Source organism: Melanerpes formicivorus, unplaced genomic scaffold (genome assembly GCF_026170545.1).
Source record: "Melanerpes formicivorus ecotype bairdi unplaced genomic scaffold, bMelFor1.0.p_v2 SCAF_58, whole genome shotgun sequence".
In the NCBI taxonomy this organism is placed as follows: Eukaryota; Metazoa; Chordata; class Aves; order Piciformes; family Picidae; genus Melanerpes; species Melanerpes formicivorus.
This window is the reverse complement of record NW_027142410.1, coordinates 296,070-322,625: the sequence shown is the minus strand read 5'-3', so window position 1 is coordinate 322,625 and position 26,556 is coordinate 296,070. Positions and strand designations below refer to the sequence as shown.

General features: G+C 43.8%; 2 protein-coding genes and 1 long non-coding RNA gene across 3 annotated transcripts in view; 1 reads left to right on the top strand and 2 right to left on the bottom strand.

The window, feature by feature from the left end:
• Window positions 1-8,710, bottom strand: part of LOC137452742 (cytosolic phospholipase A2 epsilon-like) — a 22,070-nt gene extending 13,360 nt beyond the window's left edge. Inside the window, exons 1-7 of the mRNA XM_068161393.1 lie at window positions 8,594-8,710; window positions 7,862-7,945; window positions 5,236-5,308; window positions 3,721-3,857; window positions 3,182-3,313; window positions 1,593-1,633; window positions 377-419 (exon numbers count right to left, since the gene is read on the bottom strand). Of these exons, the coding sequence (XP_068017494.1) occupies window positions 377-419; window positions 1,593-1,633; window positions 3,182-3,313; window positions 3,721-3,857; window positions 5,236-5,308; window positions 7,862-7,945; window positions 8,594-8,635 (552 nt within the window). The 5' untranslated portion in view covers window positions 8,636-8,710. The remainder of the gene's footprint in view (window positions 1-376; window positions 420-1,592; window positions 1,634-3,181; window positions 3,314-3,720; window positions 3,858-5,235; window positions 5,309-7,861; window positions 7,946-8,593) is intronic.
• Window positions 7,888-26,556, top strand: LOC137452744 (uncharacterized). The gene is made up of 3 exons (XR_010990163.1): window positions 7,888-8,163; window positions 17,112-17,247; window positions 25,827-26,556. It is a non-coding gene; the product is annotated as an uncharacterized lncRNA (long non-coding RNA).
• The window catches only part of LOC137452740 (cytosolic phospholipase A2 epsilon-like), a 39,822-nt gene continuing 25,405 nt past the window's right edge, over window positions 12,140-26,556 (bottom strand). Inside the window, exons 13-21 of the mRNA XM_068161391.1 lie at window positions 26,004-26,140; window positions 25,257-25,479; window positions 24,375-24,489; window positions 21,153-21,290; window positions 18,430-18,537; window positions 16,581-16,772; window positions 15,629-15,795; window positions 14,163-14,349; window positions 12,140-13,185 (exon numbers count right to left, since the gene is read on the bottom strand). Coding sequence (XP_068017492.1) covers window positions 12,977-13,185; window positions 14,163-14,349; window positions 15,629-15,795; window positions 16,581-16,772; window positions 18,430-18,537; window positions 21,153-21,290; window positions 24,375-24,489; window positions 25,257-25,479; window positions 26,004-26,140 — 1,476 coding nt within the window. The 3' untranslated portion in view covers window positions 12,140-12,976. The remainder of the gene's footprint in view (window positions 13,186-14,162; window positions 14,350-15,628; window positions 15,796-16,580; window positions 16,773-18,429; window positions 18,538-21,152; window positions 21,291-24,374; window positions 24,490-25,256; window positions 25,480-26,003; window positions 26,141-26,556) is intronic.

Below are 26,556 nucleotides of genomic sequence, written 5' to 3'. Positions count from 1 at the left end.
ATGGCCAGTAATTCCCTGTGTGAAAAGTGTAGCTATGAACAGAGGAAACAGCGAGAGCCTGAGACAAAACAAAATCTATCACTTTGGCAATACAAGAAATCAAGAGGAGAAATGTCCAAGGGAGACTTCACTGCTGCACTGATTACTCAGACCTAAACCACACCCATGTGTTGCCTTTGTAGCACCTGGTGGCTGCTAGCATGGGGAATCTCCCTACTCTTCCAGCCCCAGCCTCTCTGTGAGTGCCATCCTCATCATGAGGCAGATGGTGAAGTGAGAAATCTCAGTGTCAGAGGGTATGTTGGCCTGATGACTGTGAGTCAAGTGAAGCAAGTGTGGGAACAGGACAAGACAGATGACAGAACACAACACTCACCACTACCACTCCATTAGTAATGATGGTTTCAGGAGGGCCTGAACTAGGAAACAGAAAGAAAAATACATTTTAAATAACTCAGTGTAATTACAGTATGATTAACAAGCCACATCCTTCTCTTGATATTTTTTGGTCTTGCTTATTTTTAGCTGTGCATTGGATTTGAAAGAAAAGTCCCAGGAGACACACAGAACAAGTTTTCTCACTGTACTCCATCAAGGTGCAATCGTAATCGGACCGGCTCGTCTGGTCCCGAGGCTTAGCAGAAAATAAAGGTGTTGTGGGGCCAAACATTGCAGTGATTTTGTTCTGAGCCCCAAACTAAGGCTGCAGATGGTTTCACAGAATCCTTTTTATTTCTTTTTTTAATTGCAGAAATGGTTCTAGGTCAGAAATCCAGGGCACTATTCCATGTTTAGCTTCAGAGGGAGGGGGTCTATCCCTATTACAAGAGGGATATGGACATGCTGGAAGGTGTCCAGAGAAGGGCCACAGGGATGAGCAGAGGGCTGGAGCACCTCTCCTATGAGGACAGACTGAAGGAGTTGGGGCTGTTCAGTCTGCAGAAGAGAAGGCTCCGAGGTGACCTAATTGTGGCCTTCCAGTATCTGAAGTGAGCTACAAGAAGGCTGGGGAAGGACTTCTCAGGATCTCAGGTAGTGATAGGACTAGGGGGAATGGAATGAAGCTGGAGGTGGGGAGATTCAGGCTGGATGTGAGGAGGAAGTTCTTCCCCATGAGAGTGGTGAAGCCCTGGAATGGGTTGTCCAGGGAGGTGGTTGAGGCCCCATCCCTGGAGGTGTTTAAACCCAGGCTGGATGAGGCTCTGGCCAGCCTGATCTAGTGTGGGGTGTCCCTGCCCATGGCAGGGGGGTTGGAACTAGGTGATCCTTGTGGTCCCTTCTAACCCTGAATGAAACTATGATGCTGTGAATCCCCTCGCTGAACTCAAAGACAAATGCATAACAAAACAGCAATGTCAGTATTCTGATCTTAAATAGTATTCTTTACACAAAGAAAAGAGTTTAGGCTGTTCTTCTTGTCTGCCTGAAGTTCATGGGAGGCCATCCTGGCATGCACCAATTTGTCACACATCTCATAGCACAGATTCCTGGCATCATCAAGGAATGATTCACTCTGGTAATTAGATTACTCCACACTTCTGAATTGCAGTTTCTTTTTGCTGCAGATTATGTTGCATTTGGTATTTACTCACATATTATCCAATGAAAATCCCATCTCTAGCTCTTCTTGTCTCTGGAAGATAATAAAAGATAAATGGGTTTTGGCACTAGTCTGCTGTCAATTCTCATAATGCAAGTTCTCACTCGCACAATATATAGAGACATGGACGACTTGTGACTGGCAGAGCATTTGAAATAGAAGCATCTACCACCTCACATCTGTGTGATTTGTGCCTCAAGATTCTTTTATGGATAGGAAGTTTCTGGACGGCTGCAATAGCAGTTTTTAAGATAGAAAGTAGTTGTCTGCTTCTGCAGGGACACAAGGGACAGACCCAGACAAAGGTGCTGTCTCATATCAAGTGTGCCAGAAAAGAGAAGGAGGGTCTGCTGAGAGGAGCAGCTCAAGCTTGCTGGTGTAAGGAGAGGAAATGGTGACATAATGAGGGGAAAGCAGCTGTGGAAGAGCACAACAACTTTGCTTGGCAATGTGTTGAGGGCACTGGGGTAGAGGTAAGTCTGGTCTATGGGGTGGAGGAGAGTATAATCCGTAGGAGGAAGAGAGCACAGGAAAGAGAAAAATGTGAGGACAGAAGGGAGGATGAAGAGAGAAGTGAAATTGTGCTGCACGTTGCTTAGTTGCTCCAATTACCTTTTCCATTAATGACACTAAAAAGTTATTAAGATAGGACAAAAAACACTTACAAAGGTCAGGGGAGTATGAGCTCTAACTACTGTAGCTGTGCAAATGCAGTGATGAAAGGTTTGGATATGGCACCTGTAAGCACCCAGGCAGTACTGAGCTGGCTTACAACTAGCCAAATATTTCTATTTTACCAAGGGCTGGAGGAAGGCTACACACTGCTCCTCTGGTATTTTGCAGAGAAAGAAGTGGTCAAATAAGGCATTGCAAGATAGAGAACTGCAGAATGGAGTCTAGGCATGTGTAGATAAGGTAATCAATCAACTGAATGGTACAATGATGTGCTAGAGACTGAGAGGTAACATGAAAAGGACAGGGACAGACAGAATATAGCAAGAGGTGGCACGTATAACTTACAGAGTCTTCCTGGACATTTGTCCCTGCCCATGGCAGGGGGGTTGGAACTAGCTAATCTTCTATGATTATCTAGAAACCATTCTATGATTCAAAGCAAGAGTATTTTTTGTTGCCAAGCAGAGTGGCATGACTTAGACACCTTACTTAAACACCCAAGCCACAATCCATCATTAGCAACTAGTTTGGTCTGATACTTGGTTCTGATTAAGAATGATTACTTCCTAATTGCTAGGTTTAGTAACAAGTTATGACAAAAAGCATCAGGTACTGGCACGGACACAGTTCTTGATCCTTGATGGGGGCAAGCTTAGCAAAGTGACCTGAAGTCACCTAAAGTTTGTAAGCCTCTGTTGCCAACACCAAAACCATTAGTACACCTACAGATGATAGTGTGAAGAGGGTTTTCCAAGTCAGAGGGAAAGACAACACCCTTTCATGAGGCTGGGTGTCCATACACTAGAGGGGAAGAAGGAAAGGTTTTGCAGATAATGTTTCAGACAAGCAGACAAGGAGACAAACATGTTCTTGCCACCCTATTCCCTTTCTTACTTCAGACCTCACCTGCGAATCACACTTGAAGTGCATGAAGACTTGCTCTCCCAGGGAGAGTTTGGCTATATCGAAGTACACCGTAAAGAGATGGTCATCTTGAGTAACCACATCTTTATCATAGAGTGCCAGCTCCAGGACATTCTGGGAAGGGAAAGAAAGGACTTCAGGAATGTATCAGGTTTCATTCAAAGCAGGACATCCTGGGGGACAGCTGTTTTAGTCAGCTGTTGTGAGAAGTGGGAGGACATAAAGAATAAGAGCAAGAAGGAAAGGAGGTGGAGGGGAAATCAGCTCCATGTGGTTATCTGCCTATGAGAAGGAATGAGAGGAAATCACAAACATCTCAAAGGTCATATTCTACCCATGGCTGAAAGATACATTTGTCTTTAATGGCTTGAAAAACCATCTTAAGGATATGTGTTATTTCCTACATCTTTCTTCATCTTTTGTTTCCTCTTGATAAAACTACTTTTGTCCTCTTCACCAGAGGATAAAACCTGGCATTTCCTCCTAAAGTCATCATTTATAGGGAAAGCCCAGTACAATACCTTAACCTGACTCTGGATCCTGAAATAGAAGGTTTCATTCCAGACTGGGTCTTTGCAGTTCTTGATGGTTTTAGTCTGAAATCTGTCAGCTGAAGCAGTTGGAAGCCACAGGCTCACGTAGCAGTCAGTCTGGCTTACTGCATGTTGAGAAACACAAACACATCTAAAATGGGTGTTTGCTCTAGAGAAATGAGTTCAACACCATGAAGCTTTGCTTACAAAGACAATACACAGCCTTTACAAAATCATGATACAGAATGACAGTTTAGCCTAACAAAAGCATTACACTTAACAGGAATCAAGGAGAAAGAAGAGGGACATGATTCTTCTCTGAACGAATGTGACTTGGAGATATTATAAATGCATTCAAACCCAAGAGTTTTCTCTTTCTTCTATGACATCAAGCAATCCATTTAGCTGAGTATAAAGTGATTCAGGGCAATCACAGCACCCTGTATCTTCAAGGGTTAAGGAAGCAAAGTGACGGCTTTTGTTTTAGCCAGACAGTATATTAATAAAGAGCCCAAAACTTAGCCTTGAGAAAGCTTTGAGCACAAGATAGATTTGAGATAAGGCTACTCTTTTTTTTTTTTATATTCAGAGCACTGGAAGAGGCTGCCCAGAGAGGTTGTAAAGTCTCCTTCTCTAGAGGTCTTCAAAGCCCACCTAGACAGGTTACTGTGTGACCTACTGTAAGTGGTCCTGCATTGCAGGGGGGTTGGACTTGATCTCTGGAGGTCCCTTCCAACCCCTAACATTCTGTGATATTCTGCACCATCATCCCATCCTGTCCAAGTCCTTTTTTATATAAATATACTCCAGAGCAAAATACAGGACATCTTTCTGCATTTCTTGTTTCCATCTGACTATAGCAGCTTTCCCTGTTCCCTTTGGAGATGTAGAGAAATATGTGCAACGGGTAGAGCTGTGATCTTGCAGAGTTACTTCTGCACAGAGCAGGGCTGATGCAAAGATGAGCAATGAACTCCAGCAGGAGGACTTTCTTCATTCATGGAAGAAATCTAGAAAGCAATTGTCTTGGAACAGGGATACCTAGAACCCCATGAATGTGGGAGAAGGATTGTTTTCAGATGGCTTTGGAAGGCTATGAAGATTTGCCTTTGCTCGAATTAGAGAAAACTATGTTTTGTCTTTGACTCTGAAAAGAATGTAAACATCTTGTAACTGAAGGAGAGAAATTAGGCAGAATTTGGTTGGATGTGTTAAAATATTGTTCTGTTATTTTGACCTATTGTATGCCTCAATTACATGCATGCCAGTAGAAAATAACCAATTAAGATGTGACACATGTGCCTTCTGATAGGCTATAGAACTTTGCTGTATAACATAATAAACATCTTTGCCTGCTTACATCTTGTCCTGGAAGCATTGCTCAAGGTGATAGAACATCTATATTATAACAAAGCTGGAAGCTGTGCACAAGTGAAATATAACATCTATATTATAAACACATGAAATGTTCAGAGGACCATACAGGGCAGTACAGATACTTACAAACATCTGCCTGGTGGATATTTCTTGCTCTTATGACTCTTACAGTCAGTAAGTAACACAGAGATGACTCTGTCTGCAGGACACACAAAGAAAAAGACGGGAATGAATGGTAAAGGTAGATAGAAATGATCAAGACAAAGAAACATCCAAATCATGAACAACTTAGTTGAATTTTTCTATTTGAATATGAAAGGGACAATAGAATATTCTTTTAATATCTAAATCAAATACTAGACTGAGATACTTCCCTACTTTTATAGCACAGTGTGTGGATTTGTACTATCAGAGAGAACTTTGCTTTCTAACTAAAATTGAGCTGCACAAAGCAGTAAGATTCAAACTCACCTTGGGAGAAGATTTACTTGTTAAATTTCCAAGGCAAAAAATGGAAATCTGCCTTAGGCCTTCTGCAAGTGACAAAAGTATCTTTACAAGAAGCACCTCCAGTCATTGCACATGTTCAGTGTCCTGGGCTATGAAATATGATTTTCTTATACTCCTGCTCTTTTAAATGTACAGAACTCTTCTGAGTTAACTGCTGCTGACCTGATCCCCACAGTGCTTTAATACCAGAGGGAGAGATCACTGTCCTGCCCTGCCACCCTACTGCTCACTATGTATGTGGTTTTCATTTGCAGGGACCTAATTGAGCCTCTCAAGCTGAGCATGCCTCTGGCATTTTCAACCATGTAAACTCTTCATCTCTGGGTTGTCTTTGCACTGTTTTACATTAGAAGTTCAAAAAGCTCCTGTTTGTTCCCTTTGGCCTCATGCTTGACTTGATGACATCTGCTATTGCTCTTCTCGTCTCACATCAGAACTTAAACATGAGTCCATATCCTTTCTCCTTTTAACATTAAATAAACAAATAAATACATCAATCTCCATTTCCACCTGATCTTTAATTTCTACAGTCATGGGAAGGGGGAAAGACACCATACATTTGAAGATAAATCAGCAGGAAAATTTTGTTCTAAAATACAAAAGAAATTTAGTGCAGCTTCAGGGACATGGGCAGGTAGTGATGGCATCTGCTCACTCTACCTGTACTGAAAAATGATTATAAAGGGATCTTTGCCAGTCCTGAAGTGGCGTTAGCATGACACTGACCTCATCAGTAGGATGTATGACACAGGTACTGTGGGAAAGGAGAGCAGGGCTTCTGCTCTACTTGGCCTGTCTGAGCAAAACAATTTGGAATGTACTGTGTTAATAATGTGCTTACCCTCCATAAAAATCAAAGAGATGTTTGATGGAATATACATCTGTGTGACATCTCACAGTGTTTAACTTGAGTGCAACCCGGTGTAGCTTGGGTTCCTGAACATGTGTCGTAGAGATTCAGGGCAATGAGCAAGCAGGTTAATGAAGAAGCAGGTAAAATTAGCCTCCCAGTAAGCAAAGCACCCTGTTCTAGGAAAAGACACGGATGTGTATTCCATCAAGGTGAGTGGATGTGCAAACCAAGGGTGTCAAACACTGCTAGAGTTCAAAGGGCATCAGAGGATAAGAACATCAAAGGCACTTGTATTCATGTGTAAAACCTACCTCCTAAGGCACAGAAAGGAGGCAGGTAGGGTGAAAAGTGTTCATCAGTTACCGAGCCAGTAACTGGTGCTAGGCTTCCCTGGAAGGGCTCAACTCAGTTGCAGAGACTGGTCTGCTGGAGCCACCTTCATGTCTTCTGACAATGCCAAAACACCAGGGAAAGAGTGCAGAATAAACAAAGTACTTAGGAATGAGGATATGCCCTGTCATAACCAGGGAGCCTTGGCTTAGCTGTCATAGAAATGTGAATTACGAATGGCCAAAATCCCATCAGCCATGCCAGTTCTGTCTAAAATGTTTAAGGGATTTGGTTTGTTCTTTTGCATTTGCCAGGATCTTTGCAGTATAGAGAGTTGCATCTTAGGACATATTTCCTCATCTTTGGGTATTCTGTTCAACTATTCAGCAGAAAAGGTTGGCTATTGCTTAAACTATAAGCACAGCACTTGTTCAACAGCTTAACTCAGCTTGAAATAGAGCAACGGAGAGTTCCTAATTATTGCTAAATAGCCTCAAACTAGAGACAACAAAGTAAAAACAAACCAAGACAAAACACTTGTCCTCTTGTTTCCTGGAGGAAAGGTTTCATATAATGTGTCTGAAGTCTCCTGAAAAACTGTTGTTTTGGAGAGGCCAGAAGAACAACTAATCCAGGAAATCGAGTGTTGAAAATCCTCTTCAAGATTGTGTCATACTCTTTGTAGGAGTAAGTGGTACAATTTCACAGCTATTGCTACCTGCACTGGCAGTAAATTTGCCCTTATGTTTTAGCAGGAGATGTGTAGTAGAACTCCTGTTAATATTCGTCCTCTTAAAGATATTAGCCTTGTTAAAACAGGATTCATTTCTCATGTGCCAAGGACAGAAAACAGTACCAGGACTTCACCATGAAGCAAGACTGTGTAAGTAAAGTAATCAAAATGATAAGCAGGGCAGTGTTCCAGGGAAGGAGCTGGATGGGTTATGGTAGCTAATTAGGCTGTTTGGCAGATGCTGAACCCTATCTGTTCTCACCCAGGATCCACCCAGTAGGAAGGTCCCTTTTACAGTTTTCTGTTTAAATTATCCTTTGCAGTACCTTTGTAGCAGGAGTCCACTGTTCCCCCTCAGGATTCAGCAGCATAATTCCTTCTCCTGGTCGAGCAGTTTGAGGAATTGGATCCTGCAACAAGAAGGGCCAACGTTACCGCTGGAGGAAACATCCTGCCTCTTACAAGCAGCCTGCATCAGGGGCTGACAACTGCAGAACAGCTGTGCAGAGCAGCGTGTGTTCAGGGCCGTCCATGGAGCTGCGGCAGGTTTAAGTGTTTCCAGCTGTGCCCAGTGCCGTGCCCATCTCGTGCTTGCCCCAGCAAACCGGAGCACAGGTGCAGCAGCCAGGTAAGGCCCACCCTTTGCATGACACACAGGGAGGGAAGGCAGGTCCTAGCCCTGGCTGTTAAAGGAATAGCAAACCTGCCTCCTGTAAACACACCCTGTCATTAACCATCCACTTGAAGCACACCTCTGTGCTATTTAATACTTAGTGCAAGGTTGCATATGTCCTGTCTCTAAAATGAAGAAAACCCCTGAAATATACAAAGTATGGTCTTTGTAAATAAACTCCTAATCCCCAAGTAGTTTTTACTTCATTCCTATAGTTTGCTATCATGTTTAAAATCTCAATAATGAGCTGTTGAAGCTCTGACATCTTCATCCTGTGCAGTTGTTCAGTCAATGGTAGGTCAGAAAAGAAGAATCATCTTTGCACTGTGTGCAGCAAAATCATGTGAAATCCTAGATGCCTTGCTTTGTTCTGCACCCTTCTTACCTGAGATAAAATGCCATCTTGCTCCATCGCTGTTGCTGTCATGTAGAAGTCCAGTGTTACCTGCAGCAATGCAATTTCACATCTCCCAGCTGCCACAGACACCAATAGGTTAAGTGTCTCATATACGGGTGAGCAAGTATTTTATAAACTGACTCAGAGCCCCACCTCTGCCTGGTTTCTTAAACCCAGCTATTCCCCTCCCATTTTTCTTACACTAGGAAGCTGAATCCTGTGGTCCAATAAGGAGGAAAAATACCTTTGCCTATAGGTGGAAGTGTGCTTTTTGAGTCACTTTGCCCAATACTGGCCAATGGTAGGTTTATAACTAATGGAAAGAGAAGGATGCCCTTTTATCTGAGCACTCAGCTTTCCACTTAGCAAGACCTCAAAGCCTACAGAAATACAGACTCTGCAATAAGTTGCAGCAACAGTACATTAATTGGATTTAGGTTATCTGTGACAGTAAGGAGACAGGATAAAGCAGCTGATGAAAATCAAAGAGGGACAAAAGTATTGCTCTCAGGCTACACCAATGCTTGCCAAATCATTTATAGGCTTTCTGTACCATGTTCTTGCCACCCTAGGTCTCGGTGTGCAGAGCAGACACACTCCTATGGTGGTTTATGTCTGCACAGCTTTGCTCCCAGCGGGCTGGGTCTCTCCTCACGTAATTGTATTCTTTCCCCGTTCTTTCCTATCACTCATCATTATGATTTTCATGTAAATGAAGAATTCTGCAGCAGTGACTTTCCTTAGCTCCACCTTCCATGAGCATTCCCTCACCACTTTCCAGCTCGGACTGACTCTGACTGTGATCTAGATGTATTTAGGCACCAGTGTCTGATCCTTTCCAGCCAGAGGCAAAGCTCAGCACCAACCACACACCTCCCTTTGCAGTGCACTTGGCAGACCTGTGAAGCCACCACTACAGCAGGATTCCTGCCCCTGTAAGCATGCAGCTGACCCCTATGCCATTGAAAATGGTACAGTTCCCAACTCATTGGAACAGATTAGAAAGGGTAGCCACAAACTGCTGTAGCTTCAGCAGGTCATAATAGATCAAAATCTCTGAGGGAAGGGAACCCTTTGGCCTTCTTGCTCTTCTGGTACATTTTCTACGAGCATAAGGTTACCCATTGCCTCAAGAAATCATACTCATTTAATACTGCTACTAGCCAGCACTGTTTCCCTTTGTGCATTCCTGTGCAAAATAACATTAACAGCCACCATAGCCAACTTGGTAGAATAAATTTTTGCCATAGGCTATGTTATTTCACAACACTGTGAAGGGCTGTGTCTACATACGTGGCATTCCTCCTCCATGTGCCAGCTGCAATGATGTAGCTTGATGAAATGCACTTTTCATTAGGTCACAGAGAGCCCTTGGCAACATCAGCACCTTTCAGAGTTAAAGGCAGTACTTTATTACAACATCTCCTTAAAAGGTTAAGCTATAAATCAGGCTGTCCACCAGGATTGGAGCTCTGAGGCTATTGGTTCCACAGTTCCAGTGGTCAAAAACTCTCATCTTCATGAATTACATTTACAGCCCACATTAGAGACAGCCCTTGAGAGAGGGACCATGGCTCACTTTGTACCCCTGCAATTTCTCTGAGGCCTTCCTTTATCCACAATGCTCGCAGTAAATCTCTCTCACACTCTTTGCAGAGATAACAATGGTTTTGTTTGCCTGGAACAAAGAGCACATTGTGAACCTGGAGCATGTTACTGAAATGCCTGAAGATGTGGAGAAAGGCAGAATTCCCATTTGGTGAACAAGCCTTTATTGTCTAGGGTTTTTTACACATTAAATATTTGCATGTAAATAACATTTCTTCAGAGATGGAGATGGCATGAGTTTATGGCCAAAAACTGTGTTTCATCTTTCACATCAGGGATTTCAGGTTCAAATGGAGGCAACTCCCAGGGTTAGATGCAGAGCACATAGCACCATATGTCTGATTATGAGTAGTGAACATAGTAAAGAGAATAAAAAAACTAGAAGTTCATATCAGTTCAAAGCCTTAAAAGTGTCAAATGCTAGTATTTATGCTCTTATCTCTAGGCTGCAAAATTATCCTACAGTTGTACACACAAAAAAAGGAAAAGAGAAGGAAAAAAAGAAAAAGTAGCATTTGGATTGACATCATAGTATCAGTCAGGGTTGGAAGGGACCACAAGGATCACCTAGTTCCAACCCCCATGCCACGGGCAGGGACACCCCACACATAGTATCAGTATCAGTCAGGGTTGGAAGGGACCACAAGGATCACCTAGTTCCAACCCCCATGCCACGGGCAGGGACACCCCACACATAGTATCATAGTATCAGTGTTGGCAATTTGCTTACCAATTTGTAAAGGTAATTTGTTGTTGTTACTTGCCAAAAATGGAAATCCCCCGAGTGTCATTTTGCAGCAAGCCAAACAGGTTATGTGGCTGTGAATGAAACCTGCTATGTTCAGGTGGGGTTCCCTGGGCTGACGAGGTAGGCAGTCTGTTAAAAATTAGCTATGCTTCAAAACAAAGAGATTTTGTAAAATACTAACATGAAATGTTTCAACTTGCCCAAGCATTCTCCCTGGCTTATTTTAGCCCCAGATTATGACATCTAAGCCATAGGGTTTTCTTTTAGAATAGAATTAACCAGGTTGGAAAGGACCTTTGAGATCATTGAGTCCAACCTATCACCCAACACCATCTCATCAACTAACCATGGCACCAAGTGCCTCACCCAGTCTCTTCCTGAACACTTCCAGGGATGGTGACTCCACCACCTCCCTGGGCAGCACATTCCAATGGCCAATCACTCTTCCTGTGATGAACTTCTTCCTAACATTTTGCTTTGTTTTGCTTTTGTTAGTGTTTTTCCTTTAAAGACTGTTTGTTACAAATTTCTCCAGCTGTCACGAGGACACAAAAGATACTAATAGAAAAAAAACAAGATGTCTTTTCCATTTTACTTGCTCCCAGGTTAAAAAGGTCCTTGTGGAATCTCTAGTATTTACAGCTCACTTTCTTCTCTTTCAACAGTTCAGGAAAAGAGGTTTTCCAGAAAAGGGAAAAAGAAGAAAGTTTGAAAATGCAAATCAGCATCAAATGTTATTGGTGGTTTTGTGCTAGATCCCATGAGTGATCTGTTTGGATTTCTTTAAGATGGGCTCAGTTCCTTAGTCACTTAGATGCTCCTTAGTTACTAACTCCTGCTAATCTGCATGGTTTGAACAGGAAGAACTAAACAAATCATAGAATCATAGAATGGTTTGGGTTGGAAGGGACCTTTGAAGGCCACCTAGTCCAACCCCCCTGCCATGGGCAGGGACATCTTTACCTAGATCAGATTGCTCAGAACCCTGTCCAACTTGAAATAATAATTTTTGGCAATGAGCACATGTCCTAAACTGTTTAAATGAATTGCACTGAGTAAAACAATGAAGTTGTCATTGTCCAGTGAAAGTAAAATATTTTCATTGCAAGCATTTTTGTTTGTTTGTTTGTTTGTTTGTTTGTTTTTAAGAAGCAGAATTTAATGTGAGATCTGGGGAATGAAAATTTCAGGGTGTTTTATTTTGAAAGCTTAAAAGAAAATGTTGATGTTTGTTTACATACCATCTCAACACAAAACAATCAAAAGTGACATAAATTCAGAGGAAATTTAGACATGTCCAAATTACACCTTTCGCTTCAGAAGATTTTTTTTAGGTGAAATATCTTATGCCACTTCCTTCTAAGCGGCTGCTTCCCATGTAAGTATGATTCATTCACAGCCCAATAGAGCCCAGGAGGTGGATGAGATTCATGGGGCTGGCTGTGTGCACACACTTTTCCCTCTTACATTTCCAACCTCTGCAGCTGCTCTTCAGGACACTTGCAAAGCAGAGTTGACCCAGGGATCCAATGTCAGCTTCCACTTGTGCCTCAGGTTTTCTTCATTTTCCGGGGCTAGATGTACCTTGCGTTCCACAAAGCAGAATTGTAGGGAGCAGAAGGTTTTACTCCCTTCTTATGGCCTTAAGGCATGTTAGTTGGGATGCATTACTGTAGCACTGTGGTGGTAAAAAGTTACTTTCCTATCTGTCACACGTAAGAATAAGTTAAGCTTAAAACAACACTATTTTTAAAATCTAGGAAGGATTTTAGGTAAAGGGTCTTCTGCAGACAACCTTAGTTTAGGGAACCAAACACAGGTAAAAAAATCCCAGGCAATGTTTTTGCCTGTAGAGGCCACTTTCTGTGAATGGGAAACAAACCAACAAACCACTGAACAATCTGGGGTCATTTCTTTCTGTAGTGCAGAATGGCCAGTGTTCAAAAGCTATGTCCCTTCTGCGTCCTAGAGCTTGTAAAACTCCACTGAGAAGATAGGTGCAGCTGGGCAACTGATTAGCACATGTTTTGCCTTCTCCTTTGGATTGCTGTCTGCAAGGCCTGCATAATCATCTGTGAGTTGTTCAGGATGTTGTATTCACTGAGGTTGAGCAGCCGCTGGTAATTCTCATCAGTATACCTGACTGCAAACATGCAGTAGGGGGAACAGCGACTGGTCAGGTCAAGTTGTCCTTCCTCCATCTCTGAGCAACAGCGCTTGACACCTGGAGAAGAAGGGTCAATCTGAGTCGATGAAAAGCTGTCCACAACAGCCCAAAGAGGCACTTTGCTTCAGAAGAAAATTCTTATGGTTTAAATGCACAAATAATGTAGGTTGTGTATCCCCACCCCTTGTCAAGAGAACATTGTGTGCCTGAAGTAGGAAGGAGAAGTCAGGGATGGTGTAATGCTCATCTACAGCTTGCTCATCAACATCTGCCTCATTAATGCCATGGACGAGTGAAGGAGATCAGCTTGAAAGGGCACTCTAATAGCTACTGCCAGTACACTGCGTATCTGCTACCAAGGAGCAAAGCAAATGCATCTTAGCAACTGGCAGTAAAAGAGAGGAACACAAAGCAGGTCACGTGGCATAAAAAGAATGACAGGCCCCGAGGAGAGCACAGTCACCAAAACAACCCCTGGGCTGATGCTGTACCAAAAGAAGATGCACTGATCCTGCCCATGGCAGGGGTTTGGAACTAGATGATCCTTGAGGTCCCTTGCAACCCTAACAATTCTATGATTCTATGATCTTGACATTGCAGGAGTTGAGCCTGAAAGCCAAGTTCGTGCTTCATCATCATCCATGCATGGCACTATGCCTCCTCAAGTGTAGAATTAAATCCCTGGATGACAGACAATATATGCAGGGGAAAATAACCTGTGAGAGCTATACTTTTCCCAGGAAAAAGCTTTTACAGTTGACTAGCAAAACTTTATGCTACAAATGGGAGTGAGATGCAGGTAAGCACCATCCAGAGGACGAAGGCCATCTCTGTCCTCTTAGTGCCACAAGGATGACACAAATTAATGCAGTAGCTTTGGCAGTGATAAGGAAAAGAAGTTTAATTAGCTGGAGTGCTTTTCTATGAACCTAGATGGCAAAGACAGCCAGCAGCAGAGAAAAAGAGTCTGTCTGAGTATGGGAAACGGGTTGTGGAGTCTTTTGTTTAATGTTTTACCAGGGCTTGTAACTTACCAGGTGCTTTGTACTCTCGGAAAGTATCATTCACAAGGGGAAGAAAAATCACAATGGGACATCCTGGTATATCTGAATCTTGGAAGACGTAGCACTCCTTCAGATTTTTCTTATCTTCATCAGTCAAAGAAACTTTGGGAAATGGGATTTTCTGCTCTGAGTAGTATTTGCATGCCTTATCTAGAGTCTGGAGTATCACAGAAATAGACAACACTGGAAATTAACTTGGTTGTCTTAGAGCCCCCAAACTGTTATCTAGTATGAAGCTTTAGTGACTCAGATCCATGGGGTTAGTTCCCTCTTATTAAAGGTTACTCTACACATTACCATGCACAGGAACCAGAATACTAATCACAAGCTGTGAACACAATTTCAGAGTTAGAGAATTCATCCAATTTGCAGAAGTTTAGGGTAAAGGATGTAGTTTTAGTAAATGAAAGAAGCTGTGTTTAATATATAGTATAAAATTATCCAGAAAAGAAAATCATGGTTAAATATATACATATATATGTTTAAGGTAACTTATTCCATGCTTGGAAGCCAAAAGCTAAGAAAATGAAGTCTGACTGTGCAATGATGTCCCTTCCTGTGCAGGCATTATGGCAGTGTAAACTGAGACTGATACTTTACTCTGAAGGTCTGAAGTACTAGGCTATGCTGTATCTTTTTCCTGGAATATTTAAAGCTATATCATGTCCTACTATGTATTTACTCTGCACCATCTATTAGTGCCCACTAACAAATAGGAAACAGTTTCTACTGTGGTGCTTAAAACTGCAGCAGATTTTCTTCATTAAATTAGGCAATCTTTGAGGCTGACATGAAGCTTCATTACACGTATGTCTCATGCATCACATAGCCCATTAACAATAGCACAGCTCTTCTCAGTCACAAGAAATGATTCCACCTTAACAAGCCAAGATGCTTAATAGTGACATTCAAACTAACCTCAGTTCCTCAGATACAGAGAGCCAAACTTCTTCTCTGTAAGGCTGTAGACAGCTAATTCACTTTATGAAACTGCAGTTTCTGCAGAAAGATGCTTGTCATTGAAGTTTCCTGATAGTATCGTATTTATCAGCCCAGAAACTATGTCCCTCTGACTATTCACTTAACCCCTTCTATATTGCAGCTTAAGTTGGGAGAGATTGCTTCCTCATCTTTATGTATATTCCTGTGCAGGGTCTGGACACCTGCTTGATTCAGCATAAAGCAGAAGAGGCTCTTCCCATCTTTCTGGAAGAGACCATGTTGATGTCCTCTTGAATAACTCAACATGTTTGTAAACAAGAGCGATTCCAGGAGTGGCAGGAAGAAATAGGAACAGTGTTAATCACTACAGGGAAAACGGTAGGGGAGTGCAGCAGTTAAAAACTAAACAGCTGAAACAGCTGGTTCTGGATGCTACAGGCTGGACATTTACAGGCAGACACAGAGACAGCACATGGTAACAAGATTCTCCTCACCAATGTATGTGATCCAGTAGTATAACTTAAATATATGATGACATCCACTTTCCTCTGTGGTCTTAAGAGTGGTGCACTACTGGTATTGATGAAAAATCCAGCGTCTATCATGCCCAGGTGATCAGGGTTTTGCATCAGCTGGTTGGGACGTGAGTCTAACACAGTGTCTGAAAGGAAAATATTTCTTGGAATAAGAAAAAAATCCACAGGTATTTAGACCGGAAAAAGAAATGCAAAGTGGTACTGACTATCCCAGAGGCCTGGTTTAACATAAATACCACACCACTAGATTGTCAAATATGTGTGGGAGCAACTTCAAATTGCCATCTGGGTTCCCACTCTGAAAATTCTCCTGTGTTGCGACTCCAGGCAATGTATTCTGTCTATTCATTATGCTCAGCAGCATCACTAAGCCACTTCTAATATTTAACTAGACTCTGCCTCACTCTCCTTCAATTGTTGCTTCATCTTTTGTCCACCATTGTTCTGGAGAACAAAATATTCCCCATTCCTTTTAACATTTGGATCAATGCCTCCCCTTCAGTCCCCTCTGCACTACAGGCTGCTATTCCTCTCTCTGTTTCTCTCATGGGTCTTATTTTCTGGGATATTGCAGTTGCATCTGAAGTTAACAGCACAATCCTGAAAAATTAGGCTTTCTCCCAAGTTCTCACTGTTCTTTGATACTTCTAATTTGATTCTGCCTGCTTCCAGCCTACCCTGTTGGTCTGGACCGCATCCATCTCAGCTAAAGCACATAAACCCACACTTATATTTGAAAACAGTTGTAAGTAGCTGGCAGCACTGAAACCTTAGTCTCTTCTCTCCACTCAGAAATGTTCTTTCAGGAGATATTTTTCCCAACCTGCCAAGCCTGACAGGGTTCTTTGCTAAATTCCCCACCCTAAAACCACCTGAAAATGATGCTTGTTAAAATATTACTCCCCAACACCTTTCCAGCGACAGAAGTGCTCATTCTCCATGTAGCTGTCATGCAGCTGGTAGCCTTTCAGGAAATTGTGGTGTTGGGCCACGGAGAAGCGGTCAGTCAATGCACCCCGAAGGGCATTGGACAGGGGGCCAGGAGGAGTGTACATCCGAGTCTTCAGCTCATGGGGTCTTGTAGGCAACACAGGGTCTTCATCTAGAAGAGGGATGTTTATTAGTTGATGTTTGTTTCTGGTGGTCCTCATGTATAGGTGATAGAATTAGAATAGAATAGCGTAGAATAGAATAGAATAGCAAGACTTGACTTGACTTGACTTGACTTGAATTAACCAGGTTAGAAGAGACCTTTGAGATCGAGTCCAACCTATCACCCAACACTAATCAACTAAACCACGGCACCAAGTGCCCCATCAAGTCTCTTCCTAAACACCTCCAGTGATGGTGACTCCACCACCTCCGTGGGCAGCACATTCCAATGGCCAATCACTCCTTCTGTGAAGAATTTCTTCCTAACATCCAGCCTATACCTCCCCAGGTGCAGCTTGAGACTGTGTCCTCTTGTTCTGGTGCTGGTTGCCTGGGAGAAGAGACCAACCCCCACCTGGCTACAATCTCCTTTCAGGTAGTTGTACACAACATTAAGGTCTCCTCCGAGCCTCCTCCTCTCCAGGGTAAGCAATCCCAGCTCCCTCAGCTCCTCCTCATAGGGCTTGTGCTCCAAACCCCCAGGTCCCTTTCTGCCTGGCCTCTCTCCAGCCACTCTGACCCCAGCCTGTAGCACTGCCTGGGGTTGTTGTGACTGCATGGGGTTGTTGTAATCTCAAGGGTTGTTCTGGGATGATTCACTAAACACACAAATCCTGTTCTGAAAGATAGGAGTGGTTGCTCAACAAAGCTTGTGGTCTTAAGCTCTGGCCCCAAGACCAGAAGCAGTGTTTACTCTTGGAGGAGAGACACTTTAAAGGAACCAAGCAACTTGGAGAAAGTTACATACATATCCTCCCAGGAAGATGTAATGAATTACAAACAAATATGGAGAAAACAGGGTGGAAACCTATGCTCCCATTCAGTCAGATTGGCAACAGCATGGCATCATGGGGTCTTCTGCAACAGTGGCAATTTCTACCTGGTAATCACTCATGGTTACCTAAGTATATGCTTAATCAGCAGAATGAGAGCATCCCAGGCAAACCTGAGGTGTATGTTCACATTTGGAAACTACAGGCTGGCCACGGTTGCTTCAAGGGTGGCTGCATGGCAGCACATGTGAGTGAAAATGTCACAAGGTGTGGTTTCCTGAAAGCACAACCTGCTTTGCTGGACCAAGAGGCTGACAGTGCAGCAGCAGAGCCGTGGTGGTTTCCATGATTGCACAGATGCATTTCTTTATTTTCAGCATGCCTGCAATTATAGTTACTATCTTACTAAGTGGTTTAGCAATAAATCCATGCTCTCTGTATTGCTTCAGAAAATACCCTCTGGGTCTTGTTTGTCTTTATGTCAGGATGAATCCAATGCAGTAATTACTGTGCTGAGTAATAGAGTAAAACATCAGGTAATATTGATCAACCAATCAATATTCAGGTCTATTCCCTGCAGAGTCAGTAGAAATAACTTTATTCCCTGTCACTGGTTCTTGGTTCTCTACGGCTGAGTGAGAATGGGCAAAAGCCGTAACACCTCCAGAGAAATGTGTGATTAAACCTCTAATTACTCTTCTCTTTGTCTTTACAATGGGCAGGGAAGTGTCTACTTCTTAGGAGGATACTCTGATGCTACCTTAAATGTATTTGACAAGATGATGCTGGAAGTTATCTATAAGACCATAAATTAAAGGCTTAATAATTTCTCACCAACTTCCTCTATTTTGTCTTGTGTCCATCTCTTCCAGAAGTCCTCTGAACTGTGAGACAGCCCCCATATTTGTAGTAGGTTCACAGAAAATATACTGCTCCACATACCTGTAAAAGGAATTAGTGAACACAAGGACACATTCTAATGTGAAATTGCCTTTTTCCTTCTGTTTTGACCTCCTAGAGTAATTATTGAATTAGCTTAATGAAAATATTTCTAAACTTCTGGGCTGTTACATTTCCTTTAACTTTCTGTGGCATTGGTTCAGGTCATGCTGTTGTCAGTTCTGCACCTGACCTACTGCATGACTCTACCACACAGTAAGGGGAGAGGAGAATGGAAGAGAAGTAAAGTAGAAAAAATGCTCACTGGAGAAGTGAAATAAGAGCCCAGATAACACAGACAGCACAACCCCCCCCCATATTTTTCATCCCTGCCTTGCTTACTCCAGCTTATGTTTTTCTGCTCTGGTCAGTTTTCAGACACCCTGAAATGTTTCACGGCAGAATGAACTTGCTCTTCAGCTATTTGGTTTGTGAGAGAAGATCTCACACCACAGCATGCAAAGGCTCATAGAGACAGTGAGCTCCTGTTCCGCTGTTCGCTCTTTGCTCCATCCAGGATTGCCCTTCCCTGCCTCCCCTGAGGAGCACTGGTGGCTTTGTTTACAAAACACAATACAGCCATTTCATCTGGTGTTGCAAATTTAAATAAGTCTTCTAATTGGACCTCTTAATTTTCAGTGGGGCACAGAAACCTGCACAGCATCACAGTGTGTAGAAAATTCATTTGTCAGCAGTAGACCAGGTCAAATGGGCCAGCCCAAGTGGCAGCATTTTAAAGATGCTCATTAGGATTACGGACTATTTACTATCACAGCACATCTGCTGAAAACAAGGAGCTTCTGAGCAGCACAGGTGTAAGAAGAGATGACTGGAACCAAACTTGCACTGCTCTGTGTCCATCTGCCAGTGATTCTGACTCCTTAGTGTGACAGTTTTAGGCCGTGTCTTTAGGAGAGATAGCTGCAGAGTCCTCTAGCTGAATGTTTTGGGGAAAACAAAGGGAAGATAAGTCTAAACGAATTTCATTGGTCCGATGTGAGACTACCATGGCAATGTATCCCTCACATTCCTTTCTCTCAGTTAGTTCTGCCTTTCTTTCTTTCTTGGTCAGCCTGCATGCAACTGACCTTGGACTGAAACTGATGAGATAAGAAAACTAACTTTAACAACTGCTTTGAGCTAATGAAATTCCCCTTAATATCCTTCCCTTTCTTTTTGCCTTTTTTTGTCTAATAAGCTTGGACAAGAAAGGGGGGGGGGAGAGAGAGGGGTTTTGGGGGGAACCCAAGGTGTAACCCCCCCTTGGGAGGGTCTTTCTGTTATGTTCTTTTCTGTATATTTTTGTATACACTGTAAATGCTGTATATTTTTTATATATCCATTGCATTTAATTCTGTTTGTAAAATACAGCTTTTCATTCACTTCTCTGAGTTAGCTGTGCTTTATGTGATGGGAGGATTAAACCTTCACACTACCACACTTAGCAAAGGGATATTATGACCTTTATGCATAATACAGCTGCAGGTTTCCTGTTCTTACAAAATAATCATAAGATGGAGTGCATTCAGAGAGGAATCAGAAGAGTAACCAAAGAAGTGGGAGCTAGTCCTTACAATGAAAAAATCAAGGAGCTTTATCTATTCCATCTACAACACACAATGTTAAATCATGTTGCACACCTAGACAATGACAAGAAACTGGAAAAATATGCAGTATTTTTTTTTCCCCCTGCATTCTTTTGGACAATCTAGTGTCATACTATCAGTCAGGGTTGAAAGGGACCACAAGGATCATCTAGTTCCAACCTCCCTGCCATGGGCAGGGACACCTCACACTAGATCAAGCTGGCCAGAGCCTCATCCAGCCTGGGCTTAAACACCTCCAGGGATGGTGCCCCAACCACCTCCCTGGACAACCCATTCCAGGGCTTCACCACTCTCATGGGGAAGAACTTCCTCCTCACATCCAGCCTGAATCTCCTCACCTCCAGCTTCATTCCATTCCCCCTAGTCCTATCACTACCTGAGATCCTGAGAAGTCCTTCCCCAGCCTTCTTGTAGGCCCCTTTCAGATACTGGAAGGCCATAATTAGGTCACCTCGGAGCCTTCTCTCCTCCAGATTGAACAGCCCCAACTGCTTCAGTCTGTCCTCATAGGAGAGGTGCTTCAGCTCTCTGATCATCCTCGTGGCCCTTCTCTGGACACGTTCCAGCACCTCCAGATCCCTCTTGTAATAGGGGCTCCAGAACTGGACACAGTACTCCAGGTGCGGTCTCAGCAGAGCTGAGTAGAAGGGGAGAATCACCTCCCTTGACCTGCTGGCCACACTTCTCCTGATGCAGCCCAGGATCTGATTGGCTTTCCAGGCTGCAAGTGCACACTGAGAGCTCATGTTGAGCTTCTTGTCCACCAGCACCCCCAAGTCTCTCTCCTCAGGGCTGCTTTCCAGCCAGTCACTGCCCAGCCTGGATTTGTGCCTGGGATTGCCTCGACCCAGATGCAGGACCCTGCACTTGCTCTTATTGAATATTGCCACACCCCCTTATTTTCTGGCACATGATATCACAGCAGCATTCAGCATGTTAGATCAGAAACATCTACCCTCTGGTTAACAGTGTTGCACCCCTCCAAAGCACCTGAGCAACTCAATACATCACCTTGAAGGTAACAGATCCGGGATTCAGGGAGCTTTTTTAACAAGCGACCCATGAAGAACTGGCTTCCAAAGTTCTCTGTGCGGATGAAGGCACCGTACTTCAGCAGTCCCACCTCGAAGGGGGTGAACTCCACCCATTCTGCAACACAGCCACAACAGGACACTTAGTGGGCTCTCAGCCAGGTGTGGAGAGAGAAAGGGAATAGGTTGGTCTGACTTCTGTTTGCTGTGTTGCCTTTGCAAAGCCTTGCTCACAGGATCACAGGATGTTAGGGGTTGGAAGGGAAGTTCCAAAGATCATCGAGTCCAACCCCCCTGACAGAGCAGGACCGTAGAATCTAGCACAGGTCACACAGAAATGCATCCAGGTGGGTCTTGAAAGTCTCCAGAGAAGGAGACTTCATATTGCTTCTGGGGAGCCTGTTCCAGTGCTCTGTGATCCTCACAGTGAAGAAGTTCCTCCTCATGTTGAGGCTGCTGAGCTCAGATGCTATGAGAGTGGGGCTGCAGGAGCAGTTATGCTGCTCACAGTGGTACTGCAGCTGCACAAGGCACTGGTCAGGAGCATGGTAAGTATCACAGTATAGTATCATGCTATCAGTCAGGGTTGGAAAGGACCACAAGGATCATCTAGTTCCAACCCCCCTGCCATGGGCAGGGACACCCCACACTAGATCAGGCTGGACAGAGCCTCATCCAGCCTGGGCTTAAACACCTCCAGGGACGGGGCCCCAGCCACCTCCCTGGACAACCCATTCCAGGGCTTCACCACTCTCATGGTGAAGAACCTCCTCCCCACATCCAGCCTGAATCTCCCCACCTCCAGCTTCATTCCATTCCCCCTAGTCCTATCACTACCTGATATCCTCTGGCTCTTACACACCCTATGAACATGCACCAGTCCAGGCTTCTCCACTGTGCATGAGTTTTCACTCTGTCCTTGCATATGCCATATCTAGGTGAAGGTACTTCCTCTGCTATCAATACAGCTAATTTAACTCCCCCTGAATAATATGGTTATGTACTCAGTTCTTCAGACATGAGTTTTTTGTAAGAGGCAAATTAGGTTCTTTATGTGTGGTAATAAGGAAGACAGAACTAGTCAAAGAATCACAGAATGGTAGGGGAAGGAAATGGAAGGGACCTCTGGAAGTCATCTAGTCCAACCCCATTACTAAAGCAGGTTGCACAGGAATGCGTCCAGGTGAGTTGTGAAAGCTTGCAGACAAGGAGACTTCACAGCCTCTCTGGGCAGCCTTTTCCAGTGCTCCACCACCCTCAACATAAAGAACTTCCTCCTCATGTTTAGATGGATCCTCCTGTGTTCCAGTTTCTCCCAATTGTCCCAGTTTGTCTCCATTGTCCCTTATCCTGTCATTAGGCCCCACTGAAAACATTCTGTCTCCACCCTCTTGACACCTGCCGTTTTAGCTATTGATGTCTATTGATATATAAAGCATTGACAAGATCCCCTCTCAGTCTTCTTTTGGGGCTAAAAAGCCTCAGGCCTCTCAACTTTTTCTCATGAGAGATGCTCCAGTGCCTTTAACATCTTTATAGCCTCCACTGGACTGTTTCCAGTAGTTCTTTGTCTGTCTTGTACTGGTGATCCCAGAACTAGACACAATAATCATGATGTAGCCTCAGGGCAAAACAGAGGGAAAAGAGAATCTTCCTTGACCTGCTGGACACACTCTTCTTAATGTAACCCATGCCCTTCTTGGCCACAAGGGCACATTACTGGCTCAAGGTGAGCTTGTCCACCACAACCCCCAGACCCTTCCCCACAGACATGTTTTACAGTAGGTCAACCCATAACCTGCGCTAGCACATGGGGATGTTCTTTCCTAGTTGCAAAACCCTACTCTTGCCCTAGATGAACTTCAATATGTTTCCTCAAATACTTGCAATTCTCTGATGTAACTGAAGTGTGAGTAAGGATTGAGACAGAAAGGTCATGGATCATAATCTCCTTTCATTCAGAAGTGGTTCATTTTTTCACCTCAACCATTAAACAATTTATCTGAATTACTTCTCTGCCTTCTCCGGCTGTTTCTCCTTGCGGAAAACAATAACCAAAACAATGAGCAAAGCAAAGATTCAGCTGAGAGTGGATGGGATGGGATGGGATGGGATGGGATGGGATGGGATGGGATGGGATGGGATGGGATGGGATGGGATGAAATGGAATGAAACAGGTTGGAAAAGACCTTCAAGATTATCAAGTCCAACCTATCACCCAACACTATCTAATCAAGTAAACCGTGGCACCAAGTGCCCCATCCAGTCTCTAAACACCTCCAATGATGGTGACTCCACCACCTCCCTGGGCAGCACATTCCCATGGCTAACAACTCTCTCTGTGAAGAATTTCTTCCTAACGTCCAGACTAAACCTCCCTTGGTGCAGCTTGAGACTGTGTCCTCTTGTTCTGGTGCTGGTTGCTTGGGAGAAGAGACCAACCCCCACCCAGCTACAGCCTCCCTTCAGGTAGTTGTAGACACCAATAAGGTCTCCTCTGAGCCTTCTGTTCTCCAGGTTAAGCAACCCCAGCTCCCTGAGCCTCTCCTCATAGGGTTTGTGCTCCAAACCCCTCTCCAACTTTGTTGCCCTTCTCTGGACACATTCCAACAACTCAACATCTTGCCTAAACTGAGGGGCCCAGAACTGGACACAGAATTCAAGGTGTGGCCTAACAACTACTGAGTGCGGGGCAGAATGACCTCCCTGCTCCTGCTGGCCACACTATTCCTGATACAGTCCAGGATGCCATTGGCCTTCTTGGCCACCTGGGCACACTGCTAGCTCATGTTCAGCCTACTGTCAACAAGTACCCTCAGGTCCTGCTTTCCCAAGCTTTATTGGAACTACGTGGCATTTCTTCATATTGAAAATAAAACTGGGCATTGACAGATTGAACACTATTTAATTCTCAGGCAATTCCAATGCTTCTTATTTCTGCTTCTTATTCTAGATGGATCAGATAATATTTCAAAAATGGCCTTTCTGGCAGGATTTTGTCTCCATCTGTCTAGACACTGAAATGCTGATCTCAAAACGCTATTTTATTTGAAGTCATAAGGCATGGAGTGGCTGGTTATTTCTCCATAGAACAACTAACACACCAGGATGTTTTCTCAAAGTGCCGTCAAGCAGAGAAGATCTGATGGCAGGAATTGAGATGCCTATTTTAGCCCCACCGGATCTGAAACCTCATCCTTACCTTTGAAATCATTGGTGCTATATTTGTCCCGAACGCTGACTGACACGTAGATGGGCAGTGGATTCTGGCCATCACACAGTGCTTCTTGCTGGTCTGAAAGCTTGTGGGAGTCTTTCTGGTTTTGAAGAAAAACAGATACATGAGAAGAGATGGAAATGGAATGTGATAACACTGATAACCACAGTGCTAGGGGAGCCAGAAGGCTCCAGCAACATTCAGGTGGTGTCACGGCAGCTTCCCTGCCAATCACTCCTTCTGTGAAGAACTTCTTCCTAGCATCCAGCCTAAACCTCCCTTGGTGCAGCTTAAGACTGTGTCCTCTTGTTCTGGTGCTGGTTGCCTGGGAGAAGAGACCAACCCGCACCTGGCTACAACCTCCCTTCAGGTAGTTGTAGAGAGCAATAAGGTCTCCCCTGAGCCTCCTCTTCTCCAGGCTAAGCAACCCCAGCTCCCTCAGCCTCTCCTCATAAGGCTTGTGCTCCAAACCCCTCACCAGCTTTGTTGCTTTGTCCCCTTCCCTTTTTTCCTCTCTATTGGGAAAGAGGAGGGGGGGAACAGGGGAGGGATTCTCAAGTCTTGCCCCCATCTGAGCTCTTATATCCTAGTTAAGTCTCAAACCAACACAGTAGACTACCCAAGATTGCCTCCACTTCTATTTAAATGACATCTAGATTTCATATGGCTGCATCCACGATGTTATAGAGTAATGTATAGGATGCCCCCTGGGCAGACTATTAAAGAAAATGTGAAAATCTAAGAGTTTGTTAACACAGAGAAGTCCACTCTGTTTTGAGGTGCAACCTCTGGAACTATTCACTGTTTCCTCTCTATTCACTAAGAGGAAAATACATTGCTCTCTTAGAAATGGAATATACATCATACCCCATCATTTAGCAAGTACTCAATCATGAGCCCCCAAAGATCTATAAATGATGTCCTGTATCCCTCTTCTTTCCGCTGACAGAGCTGCTTGTTGTAGTACTTCATGCGATCCATGGAGAAACAGCCCATCTTGCATTTGGTTGCTTGTTTCTGGGCTTCACCAATGTGAGTGTCTAGGTCCTTCTGTGACCAGTAGGCATCTCTGTATAAATTTGCCATAGTCCTGAGGAAGATAATGCAGACAAACAAACAAACCAAAACAAACCCACAAGTCAAAAGGAGCAAAAAGCCACTTTGAAGGCTCTGCCTTAGAGATTCACTTCTGCTCTTACATTCTCCACTTTTGCTCTGCCATCCAGCAGAATGAACACTCCAGAGTTTCTATGACTGTTCCAAAGATGGACCTGGTACTTTTTTAATGTTCTTGTTTTAAAAAAAAAACTAAAAATCCAAACCAACAGAACTGTCAGCAGCTTAAGAGATAAAATTTCCAGGTGTAAACAGAGGTATATTTGTGAAGCACAAATTAGGCAGAAAATTCTAATACATTTTCCTTTCTTGTTGTCTCAGAATCACAGAATCACCAAGGTTGGAAGAGACCTCAAAGATCATCGAGTCCAACCTGTCACCACAGACCTCATGACTAAACCATGGCACCAAGTGCCATGTCCAATCCCCTCTTGAACATCTCCAGGGATGGAGCACCCTCAAAAGGAACAGACAAGCCTCCTGCACAAGGTGGCTTACCATGTGGTCCCAGACAGCCCACTGATGTAGGTTATGCAGTCCAGAAGGTTTAATTTCTTGAGTCCCTTGAGGCTGCCATATAGTCCTGTCATTGACTTCAGTCCTCCTCCTGTTGTGATGATGGCCACAACAGGAACCTGTCAGGCAGAGGATGGTGGGACATTCACACCAACATCATTCAACATTGCACCCCAGACAGCAATGGGGTTGAGCTACCACCCCCAAGGCATGGTCTCAGAGCCCATGGAGCTTTTGGAAGGAAAGGCTCCAGAACCAAGCAAAGCTACTGCTACTGCTGCTTCCCATTGGATAAACATGGATTCAGAGATGAACCTGTGTTCTTGCCCATCTCTAAGAAAAACTGAGACACAGATGAACAAGAAGAAACCCTTCTTGGAGACAACAATGTGGTTTCTCTATATTTCTCACTGCTTTGCCACTTTTGTCTTGTTTCACACATCTGCTAATACTGTATGAAAATCCACGTGCCATCCCCTCAGTTCACACCAGTGCTGTTAAGCTACCCTCATTAATGATGTTATTCTTCAGTATC